We start from the raw sequence: 27,823 nt of genomic DNA on the forward strand, positions 1-27,823 counted from the left end.
TCAGTCTGTGTACAGCGATTTCTACTAAACTATTGGTCCGATTCTCTTCATATACAGTATCACTGAGTCAATTTACCACAGAATGATAGACATCAAATATAAGAATTCTAATACTAGTCTGTAACTTGTGGAGCCCTGTATACCTGAACTTGTTGAAGGGCTCTATGCTCCAGAGGCAGCATGCAGTCCTCTGTGATGGAGGCAGGTCAGAGCAGAGCACGCGGGTTCGATGCGGAGGCCAGCGCAGCTTCCACTTCAGACGGATGCACCTCATCAAGCCCAGATAGAAGCTCTGGGCCGACTGAACATGATGGAGCACTCCTGTTCGTCCTGCGAGGCAAATAGATACAGGTGCGGTACTCACTCAATAAGGGTCTAGGTGCCAAAGAATATATTAAACTCAAAACAGGAGTCAATGGGCTCTGAAAAATAAAAGTGATAAAAGACATCTAAAAATAGAGTACAATAGAACCTGGTTTATACTTAATTGCAGTTTTACAGAACATTGTAGGCTGGGAACCCAAAAGGGCTCTTTTAACTCGTCTAAATTCGTTTTAAGCATTACAAAGTGACTATCGAAGAATGTTATTTCCTTTTGGAGTTTTTTAGTTTAATTAGTTGTTTCTGAAGTGGAATAACTATGTGCATATAGGTTTGGTCCTTCGATAATATTCAACAAATTTCAACTGTCGATATAAATTCATCGTTTCATGTAGGTTAATTTGAAAATGATTTGAATTTCAATTTTACGAACGATATCCGTATAGGTTAATGTTAACAGAGTTTTATTACTTCAAAACAGCACATTGGCAATTCAATGAAGACAGCAAATCAGATATAAGAAGATTACTAAACTTAACATTACCTATATTTGTGTATTAATGCTTTCTCTACCTGCAAAGACGATATCCATTGACATGGCCGGGGGTTTATAGCGGGAGGCAAGCCCTCCGCTGCCTCCCCAAAATACCTTCGGTTTAACGTCAGTGCGATCCAAAGAAGTTTTATAGTTTAACGATCTAAGGCTCGACTACAGTGTGTTCACGAATATTACAATACAACGTACTTACGGAATCTATGTAGCAAACACCGGTAGGCCTACATGGAATCCATCAGTTTGCGCTAAGAACCCAAAGCTCTGATCTGTTATATAGACTACATGTTGATTAAATAGAGAATTAATAGTGCCTTCCGAATGTTTCCTGCATTTCAATAACTGGCCTTTAATTGTGCAATTTATTTTGAGGGAATGTGTGTAACTGTATTAAAGTTTACTTGTTGCATTGTGAGATAATTTCAGTGTAGTTAATGCTATTTCAGGAGTATGTGTGGAGACTTCTTTCTTATTAACATTATCTTTATTCCAATTCCCATTTTTTTCAAAAGATGTATTAGATTAAGTCAGATTTAAATTATTTAGTTCTAAGCACGCCATTATTCTTTCAGACGCCAGAGACAAAACTCCCCGTGGAAACGAGCTCGTGAAGGTAAACTATTAAAGAAAAGTGTTTGTTGTCAGTATTTATATAGCACAAAATGAAGAAAAATTAACGGAAATCAGAAGTTATAATTACCTATATCAACTTACGTTCACCAGGTCTTGATGCGCCTCTAGAACACGTCCAACTGATGCGACGCTACATTTCAAATGACAGAGTGACGCCTGTATCCGGTAACGTCTGCAATCTACAACGGTCGTCTTCTATAATTACGTAATTTGGGCGTGTTCTAAAGATGACCGATACATCTCAATCTGATAAGCGAGCGCTTGATGTCAAAGAACACTAACTCCATAATCACAACTTTACAGGACAGGTAGAAAACAGTAGGCCTATTCTGTACACTTTATTCTTATTGCTTTAATTGAAGAGCTATATTGATGACATTTAAATCATATATAGGTATAGAATATAACAACAGTCTAATATATAGTCACGAAGCTTGGGATGATTTTTTGCATTTCTCGCGGTAGTTGCTAGCAGCTTGGAGCGCTGTGACTATTTGGACCATAGACAAATAAATAGAGGCTACTTGCAAGGTAGAGGGAAAGGTGCAAGGGTGCAATCCATGTTCTGGAGTTTATCCTTCTTTTTATCCTCTCAGGTTTATCCAAATGTTTTTGATGTTGAGTTGTTGGCAACACTGCTCTACTACTCTACTTTTGGCGGCATGTGCATAATTATTATGATCTGGGTCAATGTCATCGGTCTGTCTCCGTGAAGTGCAGGCGTGTTCACTGTCATCGTTTATCATCCACAACTCATTCATGTTTTTTTTAAATAGTTAGTCACCGGTCGGTGCGGTACTTCGGTGCTATTTATTCAGTACATAAGAGAATACAATTTTACATTAGAGAATTTAGCTGGCTACATGGGATCATTGAATTGAACCGACGAAAGAAGAGACTGGTGAACGAGGAAGCGAAATAAGTGCGGGAATAGAAGGGGAAGTAGTGAGTGTGTAAAGCGTGCCAGGAATGAGAAAAGAGGGGGCAGTAGTGGAGAAAAACCTGTCTACAGGATGTTTAAAAAATACGGGGCATAATTTCAGGTATGTATTTCCCACATGTAGACAATCAAAATAGTTCATTACAACATGTGTTCGGAAATGCTTCATTTCCGAGTTATGGCCTTCACATGAAACCAGGCAGCCCGGGTTCGATTCGCGGTCGGAACAAGTTACCTGGTGGAGGTTTTTTCGGGGTTTTTCCTCAACCCGATAAGAGCAAATGCTGGGTAACTTTCGGTGCTGGACCCCAGACTCATTTCACAAGCATTATCATCATCTCATTCAGATGCTAAATAACCTAAGATGTTGATAAAGCCTCGTAAAATAACCTACTAAAATAAAAAAAAAAAAAGATGAGAAAGGGAAACTCAGTGTCGGCACGTAGGCTACTATACGATTTCCAGGCTAAGAATATGTTGTACTGTAAACAAAGCTGCAAAAGATATCCATCCGCGAGCTGCTATGATTGGGCAGAATTGCGCAGAATACTTTATCCGCCATGTGGCTGTTACTTTTAACTGTATATAACTGTCACCCCTCGGTCGAGGTCACGTTCTTACGAGAAAATCGGAAAAATGACGACTAAAGTAAGTAAATATGAATGTAATCCAGGTCCAATGTCATGAACAGGCCTGTTAAGAGCGTCAGAGGCATGCAAGACATACAATAACTAGTTTAATTGCCTACCTAATCAGACTGAGACAAGGTGCGGACTCCTTCCAGGAAACTCCCCTCTTCCTCTTCACCGCTGCTGCTGCTGCACTCAGCTGGGTTGATAACGAACCTGTCAATAATGGTGTCGCACAGGCCATCTGATTTCCAGAATTTCTCTTCCTCTCTTCTACATGGCATATGAACGACCACCATATATCTGGTGTTACCAACTTTAAGCCTTGTTAGTAAGGTCCTGACTTCATTAAGTTTAAAAGATTTATTATTTAGGGCAACACACCCTTTCACTTTGCTCCAAACGGCTTCTATAGGATTTAATACACAGTGATAAGGAGGGAGTCTTAACACTGTGTGACCTGCCTGTTCTGCCATAGAATCCACAACATGTGTGTGGAACTTCTTGTCAACGTTAGCTGTCTTCATCTGTTCTATCAGTTCGTCCGTCCTGTATCCTATGCCTTTCGCATCCGTCCACTCAATCGTGGATGTGTATTGCTTAGAAATCTGTGATATTCCTAAGACAGATCATGATCTGATATGAAAATATTGGGAAGCAAGAAAGAAAATAACTATGTATGAACAGGAGCAGTTTTGAAGATAACTTTCTCGAGAATTTAAAAAAAAAAAGTTAATGACCTGGCGAATTCCAATGAACTCATATACTGTTATTCGAATATGGTTATATGAAAGTAATGAAATTCATTGCACTTAAATCCTTTCTTACATTACACTGACTTTATGGCACAGTATGGAATGTGAAATTTTATTGGGAATCAGTTATAAATTATAATACTTCGATATATATTTCAGTGTGGTACTTGATTTTTATTTCTGTATTCATGTGCAATAACAGACGATTTTTAAAAAGATAACATATTTGTAGACAGTCATTGAAAAGCTGCTGAGTATTTGATGGGCAATGTGACTGAAACTTACACTGCTCAGATATTCTTTCAGTGCTAAAACTTTAGTACCCATGATATCCAGTTAACAGTACGAAAGAAGGACACAATATTTTCTGTTCCTTAATCATCACGGGTTCCTGTTGATCTTTAAACAATAATTGTCTTTTATGTGAAAATTGTGATCTCTCTTGAAGTTTTCTATTCCTTGTATTTTTTATGAAATTTGTGACTTCTTGCTTTCATGTGTATTTATCAGATGTCATTGATGTCCAAAGTGGACGAGAGATGGAACAGACTTTGATTTTGAAGAGATTTAAACCTAAATGCAGTTACATTTTGAATAAAGAGCTGGACCTAACCCAGTTTGAAGTTGAGATTACAGCAAATTCGGATGTGTGTGTCAGGTTGCAGACTGTTATACATCAGGTGAGTATATTTATCTTTACTGAGAAGACATGCTATATGTAACCTGTCTCCATTGTTATTTTGCGAGCATAATGTACAGAGAGTTTGCATTCAGCTCTCTAATGTTTATTCTTACTGGATTTTTAATGTCTTTTTATTTATTTATTTATTATAAAGAATTCATTTCTCTTGATATTGATTCCTTTTATAACACTTTCAATATTTGAAAAAATATGATAAACGTTTAAAAATTTAAAAACCTGAAAACTGCATAATGTTAAAATATTGTTAAAAAGGGAATATATCTTAAATACACCATACGGCCTTTTTCGAAGTTATTTGCTCGTTTGTCGTCAATAATATTTTTTATGTTTTCATTTCAGTTTCTTAATCCTCTTCTTGTGTAGCTTCCTCTTTGTGAATGTTGCTTGATTTATTATATTTATAGCTGATGTTCTTCCATTCTTCTCAACATTACGACTCTCCCGAGTGTCGTTTATATTTGTTACTGTTGCTCCGAGATATTTGAATTTTTCCACCTCTTTGCAGGAAAATCTCCAATTTTTATGTTTCCATTTCGTACAATATTCTGGTCAAGAAACATAATCATATACTTTGTCTTTTCGGGATTTACTTCCAAACCTATCTCTTTACTTGCTTCAAGTAAAATTTCTGTATTTTCCCTAATCGTTTGTGGATTTTCTCCTAACATATTTACGTCATCCGATTAGACAAGAACCTGATATAACCCGTTCAATTCCAAACTGTTTGTTATCCTGAACTTTCCTAATGGTATATTCTAGAGCAAAGTTAAAAATTAAAGGTGATAGTGCATCTCCTTGCTTTAGCCCACAGTGAATTGGAAAAGCATCAGATAGAAACTGGCCTTTACGAACTCTGCTGTAAGTTTCACTGAGACACATTTTAATTAATCGAACTAGTTTCTTGGGAATACCAAATTCAATAAGAATATTATACAAAACTTCTCTCTTAACTGAGTCATATGTCGTTTTGAAATCTATGAATAACTGATGTACTGCACCCTTATACTCCCGTTTTTCTCCAATATCTATCGGATACAAAAAATCTGATCAATAGTCGATCTATTACGCCTAAAACCACACTGATGATCCACAATAATTTCATCTACGTACGGAGTTAATCTTCTCAAAAGAATATTGGACAAAATTTGTACAACTTCAACAAAAGTGATATTCCTCGAAAGTTACTACAGTTAGTCTTGTCCCCCTTCTTAAAGATAGGTACAATTATGGACTCCTTCCATTGTTCTGGTACAATTTCCTTTTCCCAGATAGTAAGTACAAGTATATAAATTTCGCCAAATAATGCGCTTCCATCTTGTATTAATTCTGCTAGAATTTGATCGATATCTGGAGACTTGTACTTTTTCAGATTTTCTGTCGCAATTTCGACTTCTGAAAGTGTGAGTTCGGATATAAATGGCTCAGCAGTTTGTATTTGAATTTCGTCCCGATCATTTCTATTTGGCCCATATACATTTAGTAGTTGCCCAAAATAGCTTTTCCATCTGTTCAAGATTGAATAAGAATCTGCAAGCAAGTCACCATTCTCATCCTTGATCACGTTTACTCTTGCCTGATATGCATTCTTAAATTCCTTTATACCATTATATAAATCTCGAATGTTTTTATTCCTACTATTTGTTTCTACCTCATTCAGTTTTTCCTTCAAGCTACCTCTCTTTTTATTCCTAAGTGTACAACTTGCTTCCTGTCTTTTATTCAAATAATTATCTCTATTCTCCTCAACTGGATCCTGTAAGAATTTCGGGTTTGCCTGTTTCCTTCTTTCTACTACCATGCAACAATCTTAATCAAACTTAGTTTCATAATAACCTATGCTCTGCTCAGCTGTAATTTTGATACTATCTCTGATATTTTCCCACACGCTACTAACATCTAACTCTTTCTGAACTACGTCGGAACTTCCTAAGGTGGCAAACCTATTCGAGATTTCGACCTCATAATGTTGCTTAGTTTCCTCGTCCTTTAATTTCAGAATATTCAATTTACTAATATTAACTTGTTGCTCTACTCATTTGGCTACTGGTAGTCTTTCTCTTAATTCTCCAATTACCAAATAGAGGTCAGAATTACAGTCTGCCCCCCTGAAAGTTCGAATGTCTACTATAGTAGTATGTCTCCGTTTATCTATCAAGATGTGAGCTGTTTGGTTGTGTGTCAATCCATCTGGAGAGGTCCAAGTATACAGGGTGTTCCGAAACTATTCATTCAAATTAATACAGAAGGTAGAGAACATGAAAACAAATATATTTCGATAAGGAATATATGGTCTCTGAAGTCAACTTGTAATGTTATGGAACATTATGTTAGTGGTGCTGACGTAAGCTGTTGTGTCGGTGTCGCTGACTGGGAATGTGTACTGACATTCACAACTGCTCTCTGTACAGTTGGTTGGCTCTAAGGTCTGCAGTGCACATGGAGCGGCTTACTCATGCTGAAATGGCTGACATGCATCTGGTATACGGGTTTGTTAATGGAAATGGACGAGCTGCAGTGAGAGAGTATCGAGAGCGCTTTCCCAACCGACGGATTCCGCAGCACCAAACATTCGGACGTCTGCATCGCCTGCTACGTGAAACAGGCACTTCTCGTGCACGTATGCATGATACAGGTCGGAAACGAACAGTGCGAACTTCCGAAATGGAAGAGGAGATTATGTGACATGTTGAAGACACTCCATCTACAAGCACACGACGCATTGCACACATCAGACATAGCCTTGTGTGGAATGTGGTACACGATCAGCAGCTTCATCCTTTCCATGTTCAGCACTAGGACCGCAAGATTTTCCCCCACGCGTGCAGTTTGCACAATGGTTTGTACAACAGACTGCCTCGACCCCTTATTTCCGGCCGAGGTCCTGTACACCGACGAGGCTTTGTTTACTCGTGAAGGCTGTTCCAATATCCACAATTCGCATGTTTGGGCCCATGTGAATCCACGAAGTACTCGACCTCGTGCTCATCAACAGCTTTTCGTTGTTAATGTGTGGGCCGGCATTCTCGGTGATAGGTTGATTGGACCATACATTCTTCCATTTCGCCTCAACGGACAGACATATCGCTACTTCCTGGAACATGTGTTCCCGGAACTGCTGGAGGATGCATCTTTGAATGTTAGACAAAGGATGTACTTCCAGCACGATGAGGCGCCAGCCCATTTCAGCATTGCTGTGAGGAATCATCTGAGAGCCACCTTTGGGAATCGATGGATCGGCCGAGGTGGCCCCGTGGCCTGGCCACCCAGGTCACCTGACCTCACGTGTCTGGATTTCTTCCTCTGGGGGCATATGAAGCAGCTGGTGTATGAAACCGTTGTGGAAACAGAAGAAGACCTCGTCGCTAGAATTACTGCCGCTGCTGAAGCCATTGCGGACATGCCAGGTATCTTCGAGCAGACATGAGAGTCCCAACCCAACCCAACCATTCCATATCTGTATATTTCCTAACATTTTCTAAATTTCTCAAAAATTTCAATTATTTCCTATACTCCCCTTCGCACCACCGATAGGCTCGAGGCCACACATTTGTCATCCACGGCATGCGCTGGGCTGCATCTACAGGCTCGCCACTCCCAACTAGCAGTACATTAAATTAAAATGTTAATGAAATTTAAGAGTTTGTTGGAATTATAAAATTTTTTTAAATTTTTAAAAAAGTGTCAACATTTTCAAAAATCGTCGAAATTCCCGAAAATTTCAATATTTACAAAAATTATCAAAAATTTAAAAATTTTCAAATATTTAAAAAATTTTCAAAAAATCCAAATTTTACAAATATTTTCAAAAATTTTAAAAATTTCATAAATTTTCATAAATCGTCAAAATTCCAAAAAATTTCAAAATTTTCAAAAATTTTTAAAATTTAAAAAGTTTCAAACATTTTCAAAAATCGGCGAAATTCCAAAAAAATTTCAAAATTTTCAATACTTTTCACAAATCTTCGAAATTCAAAAAATTTCAAAATTTTCAAAAATTTCAAAAATTGTCAAAACTTTTCAAAAATCGTCGAAATTCCAAAAAATTTCAAAATTTTCGAAAATTTCAAACACTTCAAAAATTTCAAAATTTTTAAAAAAATTTTCGAAATTCCAAAAAAATTAAAAAATTTAAGAATTTTCAAAAATTTCAAAAATTTAAAAAATTGTCGAAATTCCAAAGAATTGCAAAACATTCAAAAAGTTTAAATAAATTTCAAAATTTTGAAAAATTTTCAAAAAAATAAATTTTCTAAAATTTCAAAAATTTTCAAAAATCTTCGAAATTCCAAAAAATTTCAAAATTTTCAAAAATTTCAAAATTTTCAAAAATCGTCGAAATTCTAAAAAATTTCAAAATTATCAAAACTTTCAGAAATTACAAACATTTTAAAAAATCGTCGAAATTCCAAAATTTTCAAAATTTTCAGAAATCGTCGAAATTCCAAAAAGTTCAAAATTTTAAAATATTTCAAATTTTTGAAAAATTTTCAAAAATTTGAAAATTTTCAATAATTTTCACAAATCGAAATTCAAAAGATTTCAAAATTTTCAAAATTTTCTAAAATTTCAAATATTGTCAAAAATTTCAAAAATTTTCAAACATCGTCGAAATTCCAAAAAATTTCAGAATTTTCGAAATTTTTAAAAATTTGAAAAATTTCAGAATTTTCAAAGCTTTTCAAAAATCGTCGAAATTCCATAAAATTGGAAAATTTTCAAGAATTTTCAAAAATTTCAAAATTTTCAAATATTCCAAAAATTTTCAAAAATCGCCGAAATACCCAAAAATTTCAAAATTTTAAAAAATTTCGAAATTTAAAAAATTTTCAAAAATTTCAAAATTTTCATTAATTTTAAAAAATCGTCGAAATTCCAAAAAATTTTGAAAATTTTCTAAAATCTCAAATTTTCAAAAATCGTCCAAATTCCAAAATATTTCAAAAATTATCAAAAATTGTCGAATTTCCAAAAAATTTCAAAATTTTCAAACAAAAAATTTCAAAATTTTTAAAAATTTTCAAAAATTTCAAAATTTTCAGTAATTTTCAAAAATCGTCGAAATTCCAAAAAAAATTTCAAATTTTTAAAAAATTTCAAAATTTTCAAAAATTTTAAAAAAATTTCATAAATTTAAAAAAATCGATGATATTCCAAAAAATATCAAAATTTCCAAAAATTTCAAAAATTTTAAAAAATCAACGAAATTCCAGAAAATTTCAAAATTTCCAAAAATTTTCAAAATTTTCAAAAATTTTCAAAAATTTAAAAGTTTTCAATCTTTTCAAAAATCGTCGAAATTCAAAAAAATTTCAAAATTTTCAACAATTTCAAAATTTTCAAAAATTTCAAAATTATGAAAAATTTTCAAAACTCGCCGAAAATCCAAAGAATTTCAAAATTTTCAAAAATATCAGAATTTTTAAAAATTTCAATAATTTTTCAAAAATCGTCAATATTCCAAAAAAATCAAAATTTTCAAAAATTATAAAAAATTTTAAAATTTTGAAAAATTTTCAAAAATTTCAAAATTTTAGAAATTTTCAAAAATCGTCGAAATTCGAAAAAAAATGTCAAAATTTTCAAAAATTTTTAAAAAACTTCAAAATTTTGAAAAATTTTCAAAATTCGTCGAAATTCCAAAAAATTTCAAAATTTTCAAAAATTTAAAAATTTTCAAAAATCCTCGATATTCTAAAAAATTTCAGAATTTACAAAAATGTTCAAAAATTTCAGAATTTTCAAAAATTTAAAAAATTTGAAAAAATCGTCGAAATTCCAAAAATTTCAAAATTTTCAGAAATTTTCAGAAATCGTCGAAATTCCAAAAAGTTCAAAATTTTCAAAAATTTTGAAAATTCGTTGAAATTCAAAAAAATTTCAAATTTTCAAAATTTTTCAAAAATTTCCAAAAATCTTCGAAATTCCAAAAAATTTCAAACTTTTCTATCATTCTCTATATTTCATAATAATTTCCAATCATTTTCAATACTCCGCCTGGCAGCACCGATAGGCTTGGGGCTACACATGTCAGCCACGGCATCCTCTGGGCTGCAACGGAAGGCTCGTCGTTGCGAACTAGCATTACAATTAAAAAAATTAAAGGAAATTTAGTAAATTTTTAAATATATCAATATTTTTTAAATTTTAAAATAATTGTCAAAATTTTCAAAAATCGTCGAAATTCCAAAAAATTAAAAAATTTTCAAAAAATTCAAAATTTTCAAAAATTTCAAAAATTTTCGAAAATCGTCGAAATTGCAAAAAATTTCAAAATTTTCAAAAATTTAAAAAATTGTCAAAAATTTCAAAAATTTTCAAAAATCGTCGAACTTCCAAAATTTCGAAATTTTCGAAATTTTCAAAAATAGTCGAAATTCGAAAAAAAGTCAAAATTTTCAAAAATTTTAAAAAAACGTCAAAATTTTGAAAAATTTTCAAAATTCGTCGAAATTCCAAAAAATTTCAAAATTTTCAAAAATTTAAAAAAAATCAAAAATCCTCGAAATTCTAAAAAATTTCAACATTTTCAAAAATGTTCAAAAATTTCAGAATTTTCAAAAATTTCAAAAATTTGAAAAAATCGTCGAAATTCCAAAAATTTCAAAATTTTCAGAAATTTTCAGAAATCGCGGAAATTCCAAGAAGTTCAAAATTTTCTATCATTCTCTTTATTTCATAATAATTTCCAATTATTTTCAATAGTCCGCCTGGCAGCATCGATAGGCTTGGGGCTACACATGTCAGCCACGGCATCCTCTGGGCTGCAACGGAAGGCTCGTCGTTGGGAACTAGCATTACAATAATTAAAAAAATTAAAGGAAATTTAGTAAATTCTTAAATATATCAATATTTTTTAAATTTTTAAAAAATTGTCAAAATTTTCAAAAATCGAAATTCAAAAAATTAAAAAATTTTCAAAATTTCAAAATTTTCAAAAATTTCAAAAATTTTCGAAAATCGTCGAAATTGCAAAAAATTTCAAAATCTTCAAAAATTAAAAAAATAATCAAAAATTTCAAAAATTTTCAAAAATCGTCGAACTTCCAAAAATTTCAAAATTTTCGAAAATTTCAAAAATGTGAAAAATTTGAAATTTTCAAAATTTTCAAATCTTTTCAAAAATCGTCGAAAATCCAAAAAATTTAAAAAATTTTAGAATTTTGAAAAATTTTAAAAGATTTTGAAATTTTGAAAAATTTTGAAAAATTTCAAAATGTTAAAAAATTTTCAAAAATCGTCGAAATTCCAAAAAAAAATTCAAAATTTTAAAAAATTTCCAAAAATCGTCGAAATTCCAAAAAATTTCAAAATTTTCTAACATTCTCTATATTTCATACTTTCCAATTATTTTCAATACTCCCACTGGCAGCACTTGGGGCTACACGTCAGCAGGGAATCCTCTGGGCTGCATCGGAAGGCTCGCCGTTCCGAACTAGAACTACAATAATTAAAAAATATTAAAGGAAATTTAAGAATTTCTTAATTATATCAACATTTTTTTTTAATTTTTAAAAGTTGTCAAATTTTTCAAAAATCGTCGAAATTCCAAAAAATTAGAAAATTTTCAAGAATTTTCAAAATTTCAAAATTTTCAAAATCGTCGAAATGCCAAAGAATTTCAAAATTTTCAAAAATTTTCAAATTTCACATATTTTCAAAAATTTCAATAATTTTTCAAAAATCGTCGAAATTCCAAAAAAATTCAAAATTTTAAAAAATTTTAAAATTTCAAAAAATTTAAAATTTTAAAGATTTTGAAAAATCGCCGGAATTCCAAAAAAAATGTCAAAATTTTCAAAAATTTCAAAATTTTGAAAAATTATAAAAAATTTTAAAGTTATCAATAATTTTCAAAACTCGTACAAATTCCAAAAAATTGGAAAATTTTCAAAAATTTCAAAATTTTCTAGAATTTCAAAAATTTTCAAAAATTTCAAAAATTTTGAAAAATCGTCGAAATTCCAAAAAATTTGAAAATTTTCCAAAATCTTTCAAAATATTCAAAATTTTTAAAGATTTCAAAAATTTTCAAATATTTCAAAATATTCAAACATTTTCAAAAATATCTAAATTTTGAAAAATTTTCAAAAATTTCAACCAACCACGGCATCCACTGGGCTGCATCGGAAGGCTCGCCGTTCCCGACTAGAACTACAATAATTAAAAAAATTAGAGGAAATTAAAGAATTTCTTAAATATATCAACATTTTTCTAAATTTTTTTAAATTATCAAAATTTTCAAAAATCGTCGAAATTCCAAAAACTTCGAAAATTTTCAAGAATTTTCAAAACTTTCAAAATTTTCAAAAAAAATTTCAAATATTTTCAAAAGTTTGAAAATTTTGAGAAATTTTAAAAAAATTCAAAATTTTCAATAATTTTAAAAAATCGTCAAAATTCCAAAAAAATTGAAAATTTTCAAAAATACAAAACTTCCTGAAATTTCAAAAATTTTAAAAAATCGTCGAAATTCCAAAGACTTTCAAAATTTTCAAAAATTTTAAAATTTCCATTGAAATTGAAATTCCTAAAAAATCAAAATTTTCAGAAATTTTAAAAATTTTCAAAATTCGTCGAAATTCCAAAAAAATTCAAAATTTTAAAAAATTTTAAAATTTCAAAAAATTTAAAAATTTTAAAGATTTTGAAAAATCGCCGGAATTCCAAAAAAAATGTCAAAATTTTCAAAAATTTCAAAATTTTGAAAAATTATAAAAAATTTTAAAATTATCAATAATTTTCAAACTCGTAGAAATTCCAAAAAATTGGAAAATTTTCAAAATTTCAAAATTTTCTAGAATTTCAAAAATTTTCAAAAATTTCAAAAATGTTGAAAAATCGTCGAAATTCCAAAAAATTTGAAAATTTTCCAAAATCTTTCAAAATATTCAAAATTTTTAAAGATTTCAAAAATTTTCAAATATTTCAAAATATTCAAACATTTTCAAAAATATCTAAATTTTGAAAAATTTTCAAAAATTTCAACCAACCACGGCATCCTCTGGGCTGCATCGGAAGGCTCGCCGTTCCCGACTAGAACTACAATAATTAAAAAAAATTAAAGGAAATTAAAGAATTTCTTAAATATATCAACATTTTTCTAAATTTTTTAAATTACCAAAATTTTCAAAAATCGTCGAAATTCCAAAAACTTCGAAAATTTTCAAGAATTTTCAAAACCTTCAAAATTTTGAAAAATTTTAAAATTTGCAGAATTTTCAAAAATTTCAATGATTTTAAAAAAATCATTGAAATTCCTAAAAAATCAAAATTTTCAAAAATTTTAAAAATTTTCAAAATTCGTCGAAATTCCAAAAAAATTTCAAAATTTTCAACAATTTTAAAAAATTTCAAAATTTTGAAACATTTTCAAAATTCGTCGAAATTCCAAAAAAATTGAAAATTTTCAAAATATTTAAAAATTTTCAAAAATCGTTTAAATTCCAAAACATTTCAAAATTTTCAAAAATTTCAAAATTTTCAAATCTTTTCAAATATCGTCGAAATTCCAAAAAATTTCAAAATTTTCAAAAATTTTTTTTAAAATTTAAAAAAATTAAAAAATCGTCGAAATTCCAAAATATTTCAAAAATTTTCAGAAATTTAAAAAAATTGCAAATTCGAAAATTTTCAGAAATCTTCGAATTTCCAAAAAATTCAAAATTTTTTAAAATCAAACATTTTAAAATTTTAAAATTTCCAAAAATTTCAGGAATTTTCAAAATCGTCGAAATTCCAAAAAATTTCAAAAATTTTCAAATATTTCAGAATTTTTAAAAATTTCAAAAATTTGAGAAAATCGTCGAAATCCCAATAATTTCAAAATTTTCAGAAATTTTCAGAAATCGTCGAAATTCCAAAAAGTTCAAGATTTTAAAGAATTTTGAAAATTCGTCGAAATTCCAAAAATTTTAACTTTTCAAAAATTTTCAAAAATTTCAAAAAATCTTCGAAATTCCAAAAAAATTTCAAACTTTTCTAACATTCTCTATATTTCATAATCATTTCCAATTATTTTCACTACTCCCCCTGGCAGCATCGATAGTCTTCGGTTTACACGTCAGCCACGGCATCCTCTGGGCTGCATCGGAAGGCTCGCCGTTGCGAAATAGCATTATATAATTAAAAAAATTAAAGGAAATTTAGTGAATTCTAAAATATATGAATATTTTTTAAATTTTTTAAAAATCGTCAAAATTTCAAAAAATTGTCGAAATTCCAAAAAATTCAAAAATTTTCAAAAACTTCAAAATTTTCAAAAATTTTCGGAAATCGTCGAAATTCCAAAATATTTCAAAATTTTCAAAAATTTCAAAAATTTTCAAAAATTGTCGAAATTCCAAAAAATTTATAATTTTCAAGATTTTTTAAAATTTTATGATTCTCAAAAATTTTTGAACATTTAAAAAATTTCAAAAATTTTCAGAAATCGTCCAAATTCCAAAAAATATCAAAATTTTCAAATATTTTCAAAATTTTCAAGAACATCAAAAATTTCAAAATCGTCGAAATTCCAAGAAATTTCAAAATTTTCAAAGATATTCAAAATTTTCAAAAATTTTCAAAATTTTTAAAAATTTTTAAAAATTTGAAAATTTTCAAAAATTTCAAAAATTTTCAAAAATCGTCAAAATTCCAAAAATTTCAAAATTTTCAAAAATTTAAAAAAATTTCAGAATTTTCATAAATTTCAAAAATTTGATAAAAATCGTCGAAATTCCAAAAAGTTCAAAATTGTCAAAAATTTTGAAAATTCATTCAAATTACAAAAAATTTCAAATTTTCAAAAATTTTAAAGAATTTCCAAAAATTTTAGAATTTTCAAAACTTTCAACAATTTTTCAAAAATCGTCGAAATTCCAAAAAATTCAAAATTTTCAATAATTTTGAAAATTTAAAAATTTAAAAAAAAATTTTCAAAAATTTCAAAATTTTAAAGATTTTCAAAATGGTCGAAATTCCAAAAAAAATGTCAAAAATTTCAAAAATTTTCAAAAACTTCAAAATTTTGAAGTTTTCAAAATTCGTCGAAATTCCAAATAATTTCAAAATTTTCAAAAATTTTCAGAAATCGTCGAAATTCCAGAAAGTTCAAAATTTTAAAAAATTTCAAAATTTTGAAGAATTTTCAAAAATTTGAAAATTTTCAATAATTTTCACAAATCTTCGAAATTCAATAAATTTCAAAATTTTCTAAAATTTCAAAAATTATCAAAAATTTCAAACATTTTCAAAAATCGTCGAAATTCCAAGAATTTCAAAATTTTCTAAAATTTAAAAAATTTGAAAAATTTGAAATTTTCAAAATTTTCAAAACTTTTCAAAAGTCGTGGAAATCCCAAAAAATTTTAAAATTTCGGAATTTTGAAAAATTTCAAAAATTTAAAAATTGTCGAAATTCCAAAGAATTTCAAAACTTTCAAAGATTTTTAAAAATTTCAGAATTTTCAAAAATTTCAATAATTTTTCAAAACTCATTGAAATTCCAAAAAATATCAAAATTTTCAAATATTTTCAAAAATTTTCAAGAACATCAAAAATTTCAAAAATCGTCGAAATTCCAAGAAATTTCAAAATTTTCAAAGATATTCAAAATTTTCAAAAATTTTCAAAATTTTTAAAAATTTTTAAAAATTTGAAAATTTTCAAAAATTTCAAAAATTTTCAAAAATCGTCAAAATTCCAAAAATTTCAGAATTTTCATAAATTTCAAAAATTTGAAAAAATCGTCGAAATTCCAACAAGTTCAAAATTGTCAAAATTTTGAAAATTCGTCGAAATTACAAAAAATTTCAAATTTTCAAAAATTTTCAAAAATTTCCAAAAATTTCAGAATTTTCAAAACTTTCAATAATTTTCCAAAAATCGTCGAAATTCCAAAAAAATTCAAAATTTTCAATAATTTTGAAAATCTAAAAATTTAAAAAAAAAATTTTCAAAAATTTCAAAATTTTAAAGATTTTCAAAAATGGTCGAAATTCCAAAAAAATGTCAAAAATTTCAAAAATTTTCAAAACTTCAAAATTTTGAAGTTCTCAAAATTCGTCGAAATTCCAAATAATTTCAAAACTTTCAGAACTTTTAAAAAATTTCAAAACTTTAAAAATTTCGAAAAATTTCAAAATTTTCAAAAATTTTCAGAAATCGTCGAAATTCCAGAAAGTTCAAAATTTTAAAAAATTTCAAAATTTTGAAGAATTTTAAAAAATTTGAAAATTTTCAATAATTCTCACAAGTCTTCGAAATTCAATAAATTTCAAAATTTTCTAAAATTTCAAAAATTTTCAAAAATCGTCGAAATTCCAAGAATTTCAAAATTTTCTAAAATTTAAAAAATTTGAAAAAATTTGAAATTTTCAAAATTTTCAAAACTTTTCAAAAGTGGAAATTCCAAAAAATTTAAAAAATTTCGGAATTTTGAAAAATTTAAAAAATTTGAAAATTGTCGAAATTCCAAAGAATTTCAAAACTTTCAAAAATTTTTTAAAATTTCAGAATTTTAAAAAATTTCAATAATTTTTCAAAACTCATTGAAATTCCAAAAAAATTCAAAATTTCCAAAAATTTAAAAAATTTTAAATTTTTGAAAAATTTTAAAAATTTTCAAAATTCGTCGTAATTACAAAAAAAATTCAAAATTTTCAACAATTTTGAAAAATTTCAAAATTTTGAAAAATTTTCAAAATTCGTCGAAATTCCAAAAAATTTGAAAATTTTCAAAAAATTTTCAAAAATCGTCTAAATTCCAAAACATTTCAAAATTTTCAAAAATTTCAAAACTTTTCAAAAATTGTCGAAAATTCAAAAAAAATTTCAAAATTTTAAAAAATTTTGCAAAATTTTGAAGATTTTCAAAAATTTTAAAAATTCGTCGAAATTCCAAAAAAATGGCAAAATTTTCAAAAATTTTCATAATTTTCAAAATTTTCAAAAATGTCAAAAATTTCCAAAAATCGTCGAAATTCAAAAAAATTTCAAAATTTTCTAACATTCTCTATATTTCATAATTTCCAATTATTTCCAATACTCCCACTGGCAGCACCGATACGCTTGGGGCTAGACACGGCATCCTCTGTGCTGCGAGCCCGCCGTTGCGAATTAGCATTACAATAATTTTAAAAATTAAAGGAAATTTAGTAAATTCTTAAATATATCAGTATTTTTTAAATTTTTTAAAAATTGTCAAAATTTTCAAAAATCGTTGAAATTCCCAAAAATTTCAAAATTTTCAATAATTTCAAAAATTTTCAAAAATCGTCGAAATTCCAAAAAATTTCAAAATTTTAAAACATTTTCAAAAATTTCAAAATTTTGAAAAATTTTCGAAAATTCCGAATTTTCAATAATTTTCAAAAATCGTCGAAATTCCAAAAAAATTTGAATATTTTCAAAAATTCAAAATTTTCTTAAATTTCACAAATTTTCAAATATCGTCGAAATTCCAAAAAAAAATCAAAATTTTCAAAAATATCAAAATTTTGAAAAATTTTCAAAAATTTCCAAATTTTGAAATATTTTCAAAAATTTCAAAATTTTTAAAACTTTTCAAAAATCGTAAAAATTCAAAAAATTTCAAAAGTTTCAAACATTTCAAAATTTTCAAAAAATTTCACAATTTTTAAAATTTGAAAAACGTTAAAAATTGTTCCAAATTTTCAAAAAATTTTAAACATTTGTCGAAATTCCAAAAATTCTGAAAATTTCCTAACATTTTCTAAATTCCTCAGAAATTTCAATTATTTTCAATACTGGCAGCACCGATAGGCTCGAGGCTACACGTTAGCCACGGCATCCTCTGGGTTGCGTCAGCAGGCTCGCCGCTACCAACTAGCAGTACAATAAATTCCGAAATTAAAGGAAATTTAGGAATTTGTTAGAATTATCAAAATTTTTAAAATTTTTTAAAAATTGTCATATTTCAAAAATTTCAAAAATTTAAAAAAATTGTCGAAATTCCAAAAAATTTAAAAAAATTTCAGAAATTTTCAAAATTATCAAAAATTTCAGGATTTCCAAAAATTTTAAAAATATTCATAACATTCAAAATTTTCAAACATTTTCAAAAATTTTCAACAATATCAAAATTTTCAAAAATTTCAAAATTTTCAAGAATTTTTCAAAAATTTCAAACACGTTAAAACTTATTCCAAATTTTCAAAAAATTTTATAAATTTGTCGAAATTCCAAAAATTCTGAAAATTTCCTAACATTTTCTAAATTCCTCAAAAATTCCAATTATTTCCAATACTCCCTCTGGCAGCACCGATAGGCTCGAGGCTACACGTCAGCTACGGCATCCTCTGGGTTGCATCTGCAGGCTCGCCGCTACCAACTACCACTACATTAAGTTCAAAAATTTAAGGAAATTTAAAAATTTGTTAGCATTATCAAAATATTTTAAATTTTAAAAAAATTGTCAAAATTTTCAAAAGTCGTCGAAATTCCAAAAAATTTCAAATTTTCAAAAATTTTCAAAAATTTCAAAATTTTCAAGCATTTAAAAAAGTTACAAAAAATTCAAAATTTTCAAAAATTTTCAAAAATTTCAAAAATTTAAAAAATTTTCAATAATCGTCGAAATTCCAAAATATTTGAAAATTTTCAAAAATTTTCAAAATTTTCAATAATTTTCAAAATCTTGAAAATTTTAAAAAATTTAAAAAAGTCGCAAAAAATTCAAAATTTAAAAAAATTTTCAAAAATTTCAAAATTTTCAAAAATTTTAAAAAATCGTAGCAATTCCAAAAAATTTCAAAATTTTCAAAAATTTTCAAAAAATCCAAATTTTTCAAAAATTTTCAAATATTTTCATAAATCGTCAAAATTCCAAGAAATTTCAAAATTTTCAAAAATTTCAAAATTTTCAAAAATTTTCAAAAATCGTCGAAATTCCAAAATATTTCAAATTTTTTATAAATTTTCAAAAATTGTCAAATTATTTCAAAATTTTCAAAAATTTTCAAAAAATACAAAATTTTCAAAAAATTTTCAAAAGTTCAAAAATTTCAAAAATTTTCAAAAATGGTCGAAATTCCGAAAAATTTCAAAATTTTCAAAAATTTCAAAAACGTTAAAAATTCTTCAAAATTTTCAAAAAATTTTCAAAATTTGTCGAAATTCCAAAAAATCTGAATATTTCTTTAACGTTTTCTAAATTTCTCAAAAATTTAAATTATTTCCAGTACTCCCCCTGGCAGCACCGATAAGCTCGAGGCTACACATTTATCAGCCACGGCATTCTCTGGGGTGAATCTGTGGGCTGGCTGCTACCAACTGGCAGTACAATAATTAAAAAAATTAAGGGAAATTTAAGAATTTATTAAAATAATCAAAAATTTTCAAAATTTTGAAAAATCGTCGAAATTGCAAAAAATTTCAATAATTCAAAAATTTTCAAAATTTTGAAAAATCGTCGAAATTGCAAAAAATTTCAATAATTCAAAAATTTTCAAAATTTTTAAAAAAATTTCAAAATTTTCAAAATTAAAAACCAAAATTTTCAAAAAGCTTCCAAATCGCCGAAATTCCAAAAAATTTCAAAATTTTCAAAAAATTCAAAATTTTCAAAAATTTTTAAAAATTTCAATATTTCTAGAAATTTTCGAAAATTTCAAAACTTTCAAAAATTTCATAAACGTTAAAAATTCTTCAAAATTTTCAAAAAATTTTTCAAAATTTGTCGAAGTTCCAAAAAATCTGAAAATTTCCTAACATTTTCTAAATTTTTCAAAATGTTCAATTATTTCGAATACTCCCCCTGGCAGCACCGATAGGCTCGAGGCTACACACGTCAGCCACGGCATTCTCTGGGCTGCTCCCAGATAGCAGTACAGTAATTTAAAAAATCAAAGGAAATTTAAGAATTTTAATTTTCAACATTTTTTAAATTTTTTAAAAATTTTCAAAATTTTCAAAAATCGTCGAAATTAAAAAAAATTTCAAAATTTTCAAAAATTTTCAAAAAGTCAAAATTTTCAAAAGATTCATAAATTTTCTAGAATTGTCGAAATTCCAAAAAATTTCAAAATTTTCAAAAATTTTAAAAAATTACAAAATTTTAAAAAATTTCCAAAAATTACAAGATTTTCAAAAATTTTCAAATTTCGACGAAATTCCAAAATATTTCAAAATTTTCCGAAATTTTCAAAATTCGGCGAAATTCCAAAAAATTACAAAATTTTTAAAATTTTTCAATATTTTCAAAATTTTTAAAATTTTTCAATATTTTCAAAATTTTTAAGTTTTAAAAAATTTTCAAATTTCGATGAAATTCCAAATAATTTCAAAATCTTCAAAAATATCAAAAATTTTCAAATTTTTTCAAAATTTCCAAAAATTTTCAAAATGACGGAATTCCAAAAAAACCTGAAAATATCCTAACATTTTCTAAATTTCTCAAAATGAACCTCCGGGTTCCTTAAAAGCCAGTAAGTACGTTATCCTATTTGAGTAGCGTGATCTTCACCAGATACTTCTAATGTTTGAAAAGCAGCTGTCAAACACCCAAAATTCGACAAAACATAATCTATACATATAATTTGAACTGGTAATGGAAATTACGGGAAAACGGCTCACCGGATTTTAATAAATAACCCCTCATTTTGAAGCTTGGAACCCAAAGTTTTTATTGAATCACGGCCGACTTGATCGGATTTCAGAACAAAACACACACTACAATAAACAATAGGCTATTACACGAAGGCTATGACCTGCAGGATTGCCGACATATTTAGAGCTCAATTCAATTTGTTATTAAAAACTGATTCTGCAGTATATAATTTTCTGAGTACAGCTGTGTATTGGATATTCAAATCTACGAAACTTGAGGTGGTTTGGTGACATTATTACCATTAGAAATTAAATATTATTATAGTTAATATCATGATGGATCTATTTTTCATTAATTGTACAGTACATAATATTAATGCTATATTCATGACATGAAAGTGAAACGTTTTGAGGATATGTAAGTAAATGTAGAGAATATCTTAATTTAGATCTTCATTTCTATAATTTACTGAGTGGCTGCTATATATAACTACAAAACTTAAGTAAGATAATAATATTGTTATTAAAAATCGAATATTTTTATACTTATTAACCCAGTGGGGTTGGGTCTTTTTCATATACTTAATGGCGGTGTAGTGTAGATATTGATTGTGTCATTGTCTTCAGTATTGGCTCGAGAGAGCGCAAAAATTACAGTTCCTAAGGAAAGATCAAAAGGTATTACTTACTGATAAAATAAGAGGCCTAGAAAATTTTGTAATCTCCAGATCATTTCAGCAAGATATCTTAGTAGGATAAAATGATTTTACGCTCTACATTTCAAGTTCTACATGCAGCAGCTATACGAAAATGCAATTGTTCGAAAGCTTAGCAAACCTGACATTTTTTTAACTTTTGCCTACAATCCACAATGACCTGAAATAGCTACTGCTATCGTCCTGACATTGATACTTGCGTTTTCGCGTTGAAACTCTAAAACTGATGTTGGATAGGTTGTAGAAAAAGTATTTGGCCTAAAAAAATTCATTCAGAGGGAGTATGTTTCATTATTATGGAAGCAAATAACTATCAAAAAGGCAAGTATTCTTCATTGAAAATAAACCTGAAAAATTTTTATTTGAACGTCTAACGAACTTAGTTTGCAGCAGCATTTGCTGCACAAGCCACTAGTTATATTATATTCTGTGATTATATCCCTTCTAATTAGTGTTACATACTTGGTTTTAAGCAAATGATTTAATCACTTGAATTCTATTACAGATTTTCAGTTCATTTCTTTATAGAAACACAAGACGAGATTAACGCTTCTCCGGGCAACCTACTTTTGTAATGTTGATGGGCAAGGAGGGTCCGTCAGACCCACATGCCATTTTAATATATTGACAGAAGAAAATCATTTCATTGTACACAATATTAATCCTCTTTAATAATGATATTATTATAGTGACCAATGTATCCATGATAATATACATAAATTATATAATTTTAGTAGGTTTTTCATGCGATAAAAGAAACATGTTTAGTGTATGATCTACAATTTTTTTTTACTTTCATCGTAAAACTCACACATATTTACACAAATTTTAGATTTTCTCATTTCTAGCACACACACACTCACACGTTATCACTCTCACGTGCTCACACGTTATCACTCACATCACACACTCACACATCACTCTCAAACTCACACGTCATCACTCATCATCATTCTCACAGTTTTTACACACACATGTCACTTCACTGTTCTCATTGCACACAGATTGGCCACAATTGTCACAGATTTGTTTTTGTTTGCGACTTTTTTCATACTGATACATATAACACCTTTTAATGCTCTCCTGTAGTTGGGGCGCAGTTGATGTAGAGGCCTACTAGCTCTTTGCATGAAAGGAGCAATGGTCATTACAGTTTTTTCTGAAGTCCTACTCTAGGTCTTCTTTCAATTTGAGGTTGGATGAGACTTTCAGCAACACCTACAAGGAACAACCTCCTATTGTTCTGTTTTCCAAGATTCCACGAAGGATGAAGGCTCATCCATGCAATAAATGCAGTAATTCCACATACCTACATCTAAAAGATTCATAAAAATGCAAATGGCCAGCGATTTGTATGTCTCTTGCACCCATATGCATTCACTAATGACCGAGTATGTCAGTATCTCCTTTTGTGCTATTACAGTGAAGAATAATTTGTGGTTTATTTCCTTGTTCCGAAATGGTTTGTGTGTGGTGCATTGCAGAAAGAACAACAATTGCCTTATTTGGTTTTGGTACATTGAAACCAATGTTACATATTTTGTAAATCCGAAGATGGATGAACACTCTGGCCGTCTTTTATTTGGCTGAAACTCAGGAGAGATGAATATACATATTTTTTGTGTACTGTTCCAACTAAGGTGAGACCATTACTGAGGAGATTCTCAGCGAGTTCTTTGTCAGTAAAGTAGTTATCGCAAGTTACATTTCTGTTTGTTCTTTGATAAGACAGTGTTTCTACAACCCTTCGACCTACTTCAGAGTGTACCCTTACACAGTTTTCTTTTCTAGTGTATGGCAGACCATTTAGGGGATAGAAGGTTTTGGAGTCACAAGCCCACCATATCTTCATGCCATATTTGTTAGGTTTTGATGGCATGTATTCCTTGAAAGGACATCTACCACGGAATGGAATAATTTTCCCATCAACCGTTATATCAGTACAAGGATTATAGGCCTAATATTTTTTAAAATTCGAAAACATTTTTCCAGACATCTATAACCAGGGCAAACTTATCCTTCTCACGGCAAATGGATCTTGTTGTTTTGTCATCAAAGCAAGTAAACGCTAGCAAAGATTTCAATCTCTTAAGACCCACGGTCGCTCTAAATACTGGAACACCATACAAGCTGCTCCATGGAATGTCATAATTAGTGTAATTTGCTTTGATGTGTCCTACAGTTACTAGTAGACCGAAAAATAGCCGCAATTCAGTGTTGTTACAACACTTCCACGGGTGTGCAACATTTCTTTCTAAATACAGCCGCTCAGCCTTTTGATTATCTATGTCACTTATAACTGAATCAGTATGAAGATTGAAGGCATCAATAGATTTCCCAGGTGAAAGAGTGACTTTATTTATTGACCCTTTGATAATATTGTGAGCCTAGCTCAGCCTGTCGGAAAAGGCTCAGAATTCCACGTGGTGCCATCTTTACCAAAGAAATTAGCAGTTTGAACAAATGCTTCCCCCCATATCCTAGTTCTAGACGGTCGAAACTAACCTCTCGTGGATCACATTGGTGATAACTGCTTTTCTCATTGATAGATAGATCCTCATCATGATGGGTTTCAGGGTCATATGGTGGCTCTAAATGATGATTACTAACTTCTGATGCTTCACTTTGATGATTAGATTTGCTATTATCGGCGTTATCATCTGGATCGTAGCTAGAATCATCTTTTCTTAGGTCAGGTTCTATAAACAAATCCTGATTGGATTCTTCACACAAGTACTTATACTGAGTCTGTCAGAATATTTGACCTAATTACAACTCATCATTATAACAGCATAACTAAGATGCATTCAAATATACTGTAACATCTAAAGACCGTACCTTTGTTTCTTTGACTTTCTTTGGCTCTTCCATAATAATTACTCCTATATAAAAATAAAGTAAAGATGAGAGATTGTCACTCTTCCTATTATAAACTACACCGTATTATGGCTAGCATAACTTCACAATGACTTAGACTATTTGTATTTATTATAATGCATAATTGGTCCATTTTTTAAATGTCATTGTTGTTGAGCTTCGGAAATAATTTTGCCAACATTCCATTGTCGTCAGATTGTCACTGAATGGTTTCAAAGAGTGAAATCTCGTTACGAAGTGAGAAAAACCAATAAAATATACTATGGTCCAATAGACCCTGCATGCCCAGTTAACACTTTAAAGAAGTAAAAGCGTTCTAGAACATTTGTGCAAAATACTACAATATTTTCCTTCTCCCTAACTATAAAAAATACAGAAATTAACAAAGTCATGAAATTTCAAGTAGGTAGAAATTATAGTTTTAATTTTATTCACAAAAATATTAGTGCCAGGGCCCAACGGACCCTGGTTGCCCGGAGAAGGGTATATCCGAAAATGACACATCACACCTCAACAAAGACATGCCACCTAATTAGTGTTAGTTGTCTGCCATTAACCAAATGATTTAATCACTTGAATTGTAATATATTCTGTCATTTCTTTTCTTTATAGCAGCCAACATATCCGAAATGGCACAAACCTGGACGTCACATAAATGTGAGTTCATGTTCACTTTCCTGAAGTATGATTTGCGGGTGAGGGCTATCTGCAATCAGTGTCATAGAGCAGCATTGAATCTCTATGCGAAGTGCAGATGGACTGAAACCTGAAAGTGATTGCTGATGTGAATGGTTGGGGCTATTAGGCACACTCGAAATAAACATTTCATATCTTCGAACATTATTGAAATGCTGAGCTTTTGGAAATAAAAGTATATTGTTAAGATCGATTCACATTCATCCTATTTAAAATTAAGTGTTCTAATAATCACACAATTCCCACAATAATACTTACAGTCACGTCAGTATAATATAACCATTTCCTTTTCTTCATACTTTTTTTTACCCACTTAGCCCCCCTCGCTCTTGGGTGTGCCAATGTTTATTTGTAAACACTCTCATTCTATCGAATTTCGTTATTATGGCCTCAAGATAAACTTGCAACCAGAATATGTGGCCCCGCATTATTCCTATGTTACCTAGTAAACAACACAAGATTCATCGTCTTGCTCAAAACTAATAAGTTCCTTATTAAATGTCGTGACCTTATATCATCTAATCTGGATTTCAGAAAATTACAGCTAGGCGTTATGATGTTGTTTATCAGCACAATTTTCTTACAGTTACTACAATTTCATTCAGAATATTATACTGATCGTCACAATTAATATTTTGCCAAATTTATTATGAGAAGGGGAGTTAAGCCATAGCCGCATTTGTTGTGGGGATTGTAAAAATGTGATAGACTTTGAATGTAAATGTACATAAATACAACAACCACGATAAGATTGAGAAAACTTCAGAAACAAAGATGATTATGGAGGAAATGAAATCAGAGAAGTGTATGAAATAATGTTATTAATATTATGGAGATTCTAAATTACAGTGAAATCTTAATGAAATGGGGTAGGCAATGTTCAAGAAAGTATGTAACAACACAATACTGGTAGATGTCAAGGAATGGCTTTCAGAGTTGGTACAACTCACGTTTAGTTTGGAAATGTGGTAATATTTTCGTAGGCTATGATGTTAATGTTGAATTCTGAGATGATTGGAAATCAAACTCGCGAAATTTGTAATTCACTTGTATTATCGAAACTTATCCAAATTTTGTTTACATTATATAACTCAGCCATAAATAGACAATAACATATTTTCTGTATTGCATTGGGTCAGCAACAAAATTATTTCATGTTTTCACTATTACTCCTTTTATATATTAGTATTACTTAATGTCTTCATTTACTGGAGGGAAGATCTTGCTCACCACGTTACTCCTGTATCTGTTGGATGATCGATCACCTCTGCCCAGGCTTGTGCACGTGACGACAATAGTTTGTTGGTTGACCTTGGCCATGGATTGTTATTAATGTCTTAATTTATATTCAGCTTTAAGTAGTGTTAGGAAGAAGCAATCCCACGTGCTACATAGTACACGTGGCAGTGGGTGATGTTGAACACCATAGACAGTGTGACGCAGGGAAATAACTCACATTGTTATGTAGTTTGTATTTTGTATTGATTTGTTATACAAATTGGTGTTATATATCTAAACTTGTGCTGATTTGGTACAGATTGTAAATTTATAATTTATTTGTTTGTTTATGTGCTGAGAGGTCTTTTTTGTCTGAATTCCATCTTCAGCCTGATTCAATTTATGAACAATACATCTACTTAGTGTTGAATACACAGTTCTACACCAGATATGTCTAATGCTTCAATAGCAGCTGGCAAAAACCTAAAACACGACATATCATATATTATATTGAATGCCTGCATCCCTTCTATTTAATATTACTTTAATCTTCTCTTTACAGCCTCTGTCTGGCCTGGTATGCCGCCTCTGCCCCAGAACAAGTGTGATGAGTTCACATTTACTGTTATTTGTTTGTTTCCTGTGGGTCACAAAGATATATAGTTTGGGGGGGGGGGGGGAAGGCTATCCGTAATCAGTGATATAAGGCAACATTGAAGCTGTAAAACTGATTTCTTATTGAAAGTGTGGACGAACTGAGAATTACAGAAAGTGATTCCCTGGTAGGAATGGGTGGGCTATTAAATACACTCAAAATAGAATTTACCAATTTTCGAACATTATCGACATTTTGTGCTTTTTTAAATAAAAGTGTATTGTAAAAATCTATTCACGTGGATGCAATTTGGAATAAAATGTTTTGTAAATCACACACTTCCCAGTATAATAGATACATACACGTCAGTGTAATATAAATCTGTCCTCTTCTTCGTTTCTTTCTTTTCTTCCTTTTTCTCCATTTTTTTTTTTTTTTTTCATTGGTTGCACTTGAGTCCCTTTAGCCCCTCTCCTTTGTGGGAGTGCCACTGTTTGCTTTTATGAAACGTCGTTGTTACTGTTATGTAGTTACGATTTCTAGATAAACGTGCTGTAAATATAATAATGTAGCCCTGCATTAGCCCTACGATAACTCTCACATTACCTAAAAAACAACACGAGGTTCACTGTTTGGCTT

The 27,823-nt window shown here is 29.1% G+C and overlaps 1 protein-coding gene across 2 annotated transcripts; it reads left to right on the plus strand.

Annotated features, from left to right (window-relative positions):
- Positions 1 to 215: 215 nt before the first annotated feature.
- On the plus strand, positions 216 to 27,562 carry LOC138711675 (uncharacterized). 2 transcript variants are annotated; one of them, XM_069842802.1, is made up of 6 exons: positions 232 to 351; positions 1,447 to 2,550; positions 4,342 to 4,511; positions 6,943 to 7,938; positions 25,288 to 25,332; positions 27,152 to 27,562. In XM_069842802.1, the coding sequence occupies exons 4-6, from the start codon at positions 7,158 to 7,160 to the stop codon at positions 27,250 to 27,252; spliced, it is 927 nt and encodes a 308-aa protein (XP_069698903.1). In that variant the 5' UTR covers positions 232 to 351; positions 1,447 to 2,550; positions 4,342 to 4,511; positions 6,943 to 7,157; the 3' UTR covers positions 27,253 to 27,562. The 2 variants fall into 2 exon arrangements, with proteins under 2 accessions (XP_069698902.1, XP_069698903.1); XM_069842801.1 differs by lacking the exon at positions 1,447 to 2,550 and having other exon boundaries at positions 216 to 351.
- Positions 27,563 to 27,823: the final 261 nt, after the last annotated feature.

Source organism: Periplaneta americana, chromosome 13 (assembly GCF_040183065.1).
Source record: "Periplaneta americana isolate PAMFEO1 chromosome 13, P.americana_PAMFEO1_priV1, whole genome shotgun sequence".
NCBI lineage: Eukaryota > Metazoa > Arthropoda > Insecta > Blattodea > Blattidae > Periplaneta > Periplaneta americana.

Bases quoted from the DNA above. Each gene is read 5' to 3' on its own strand.
- LOC138711675 (XM_069842801.1), top strand. From the start codon at position 7,158: ATGATACAGGTCGGAAACGAACAGTGCGAACTTCCGAAATGGAAGAGG. The intron at 7,939-25,287 runs GTATCTTCGAGC...TTTTCTTTATAG, and splicing joins AGCCATTGCGGACATGCCAG to CAGCCAACATATCCGAAATG. The intron at 25,333-27,151 runs GTGAGTTCATGT...TTCTCTTTACAG, and splicing joins AACCTGGACGTCACATAAAT to CCTCTGTCTGGCCTGGTATG.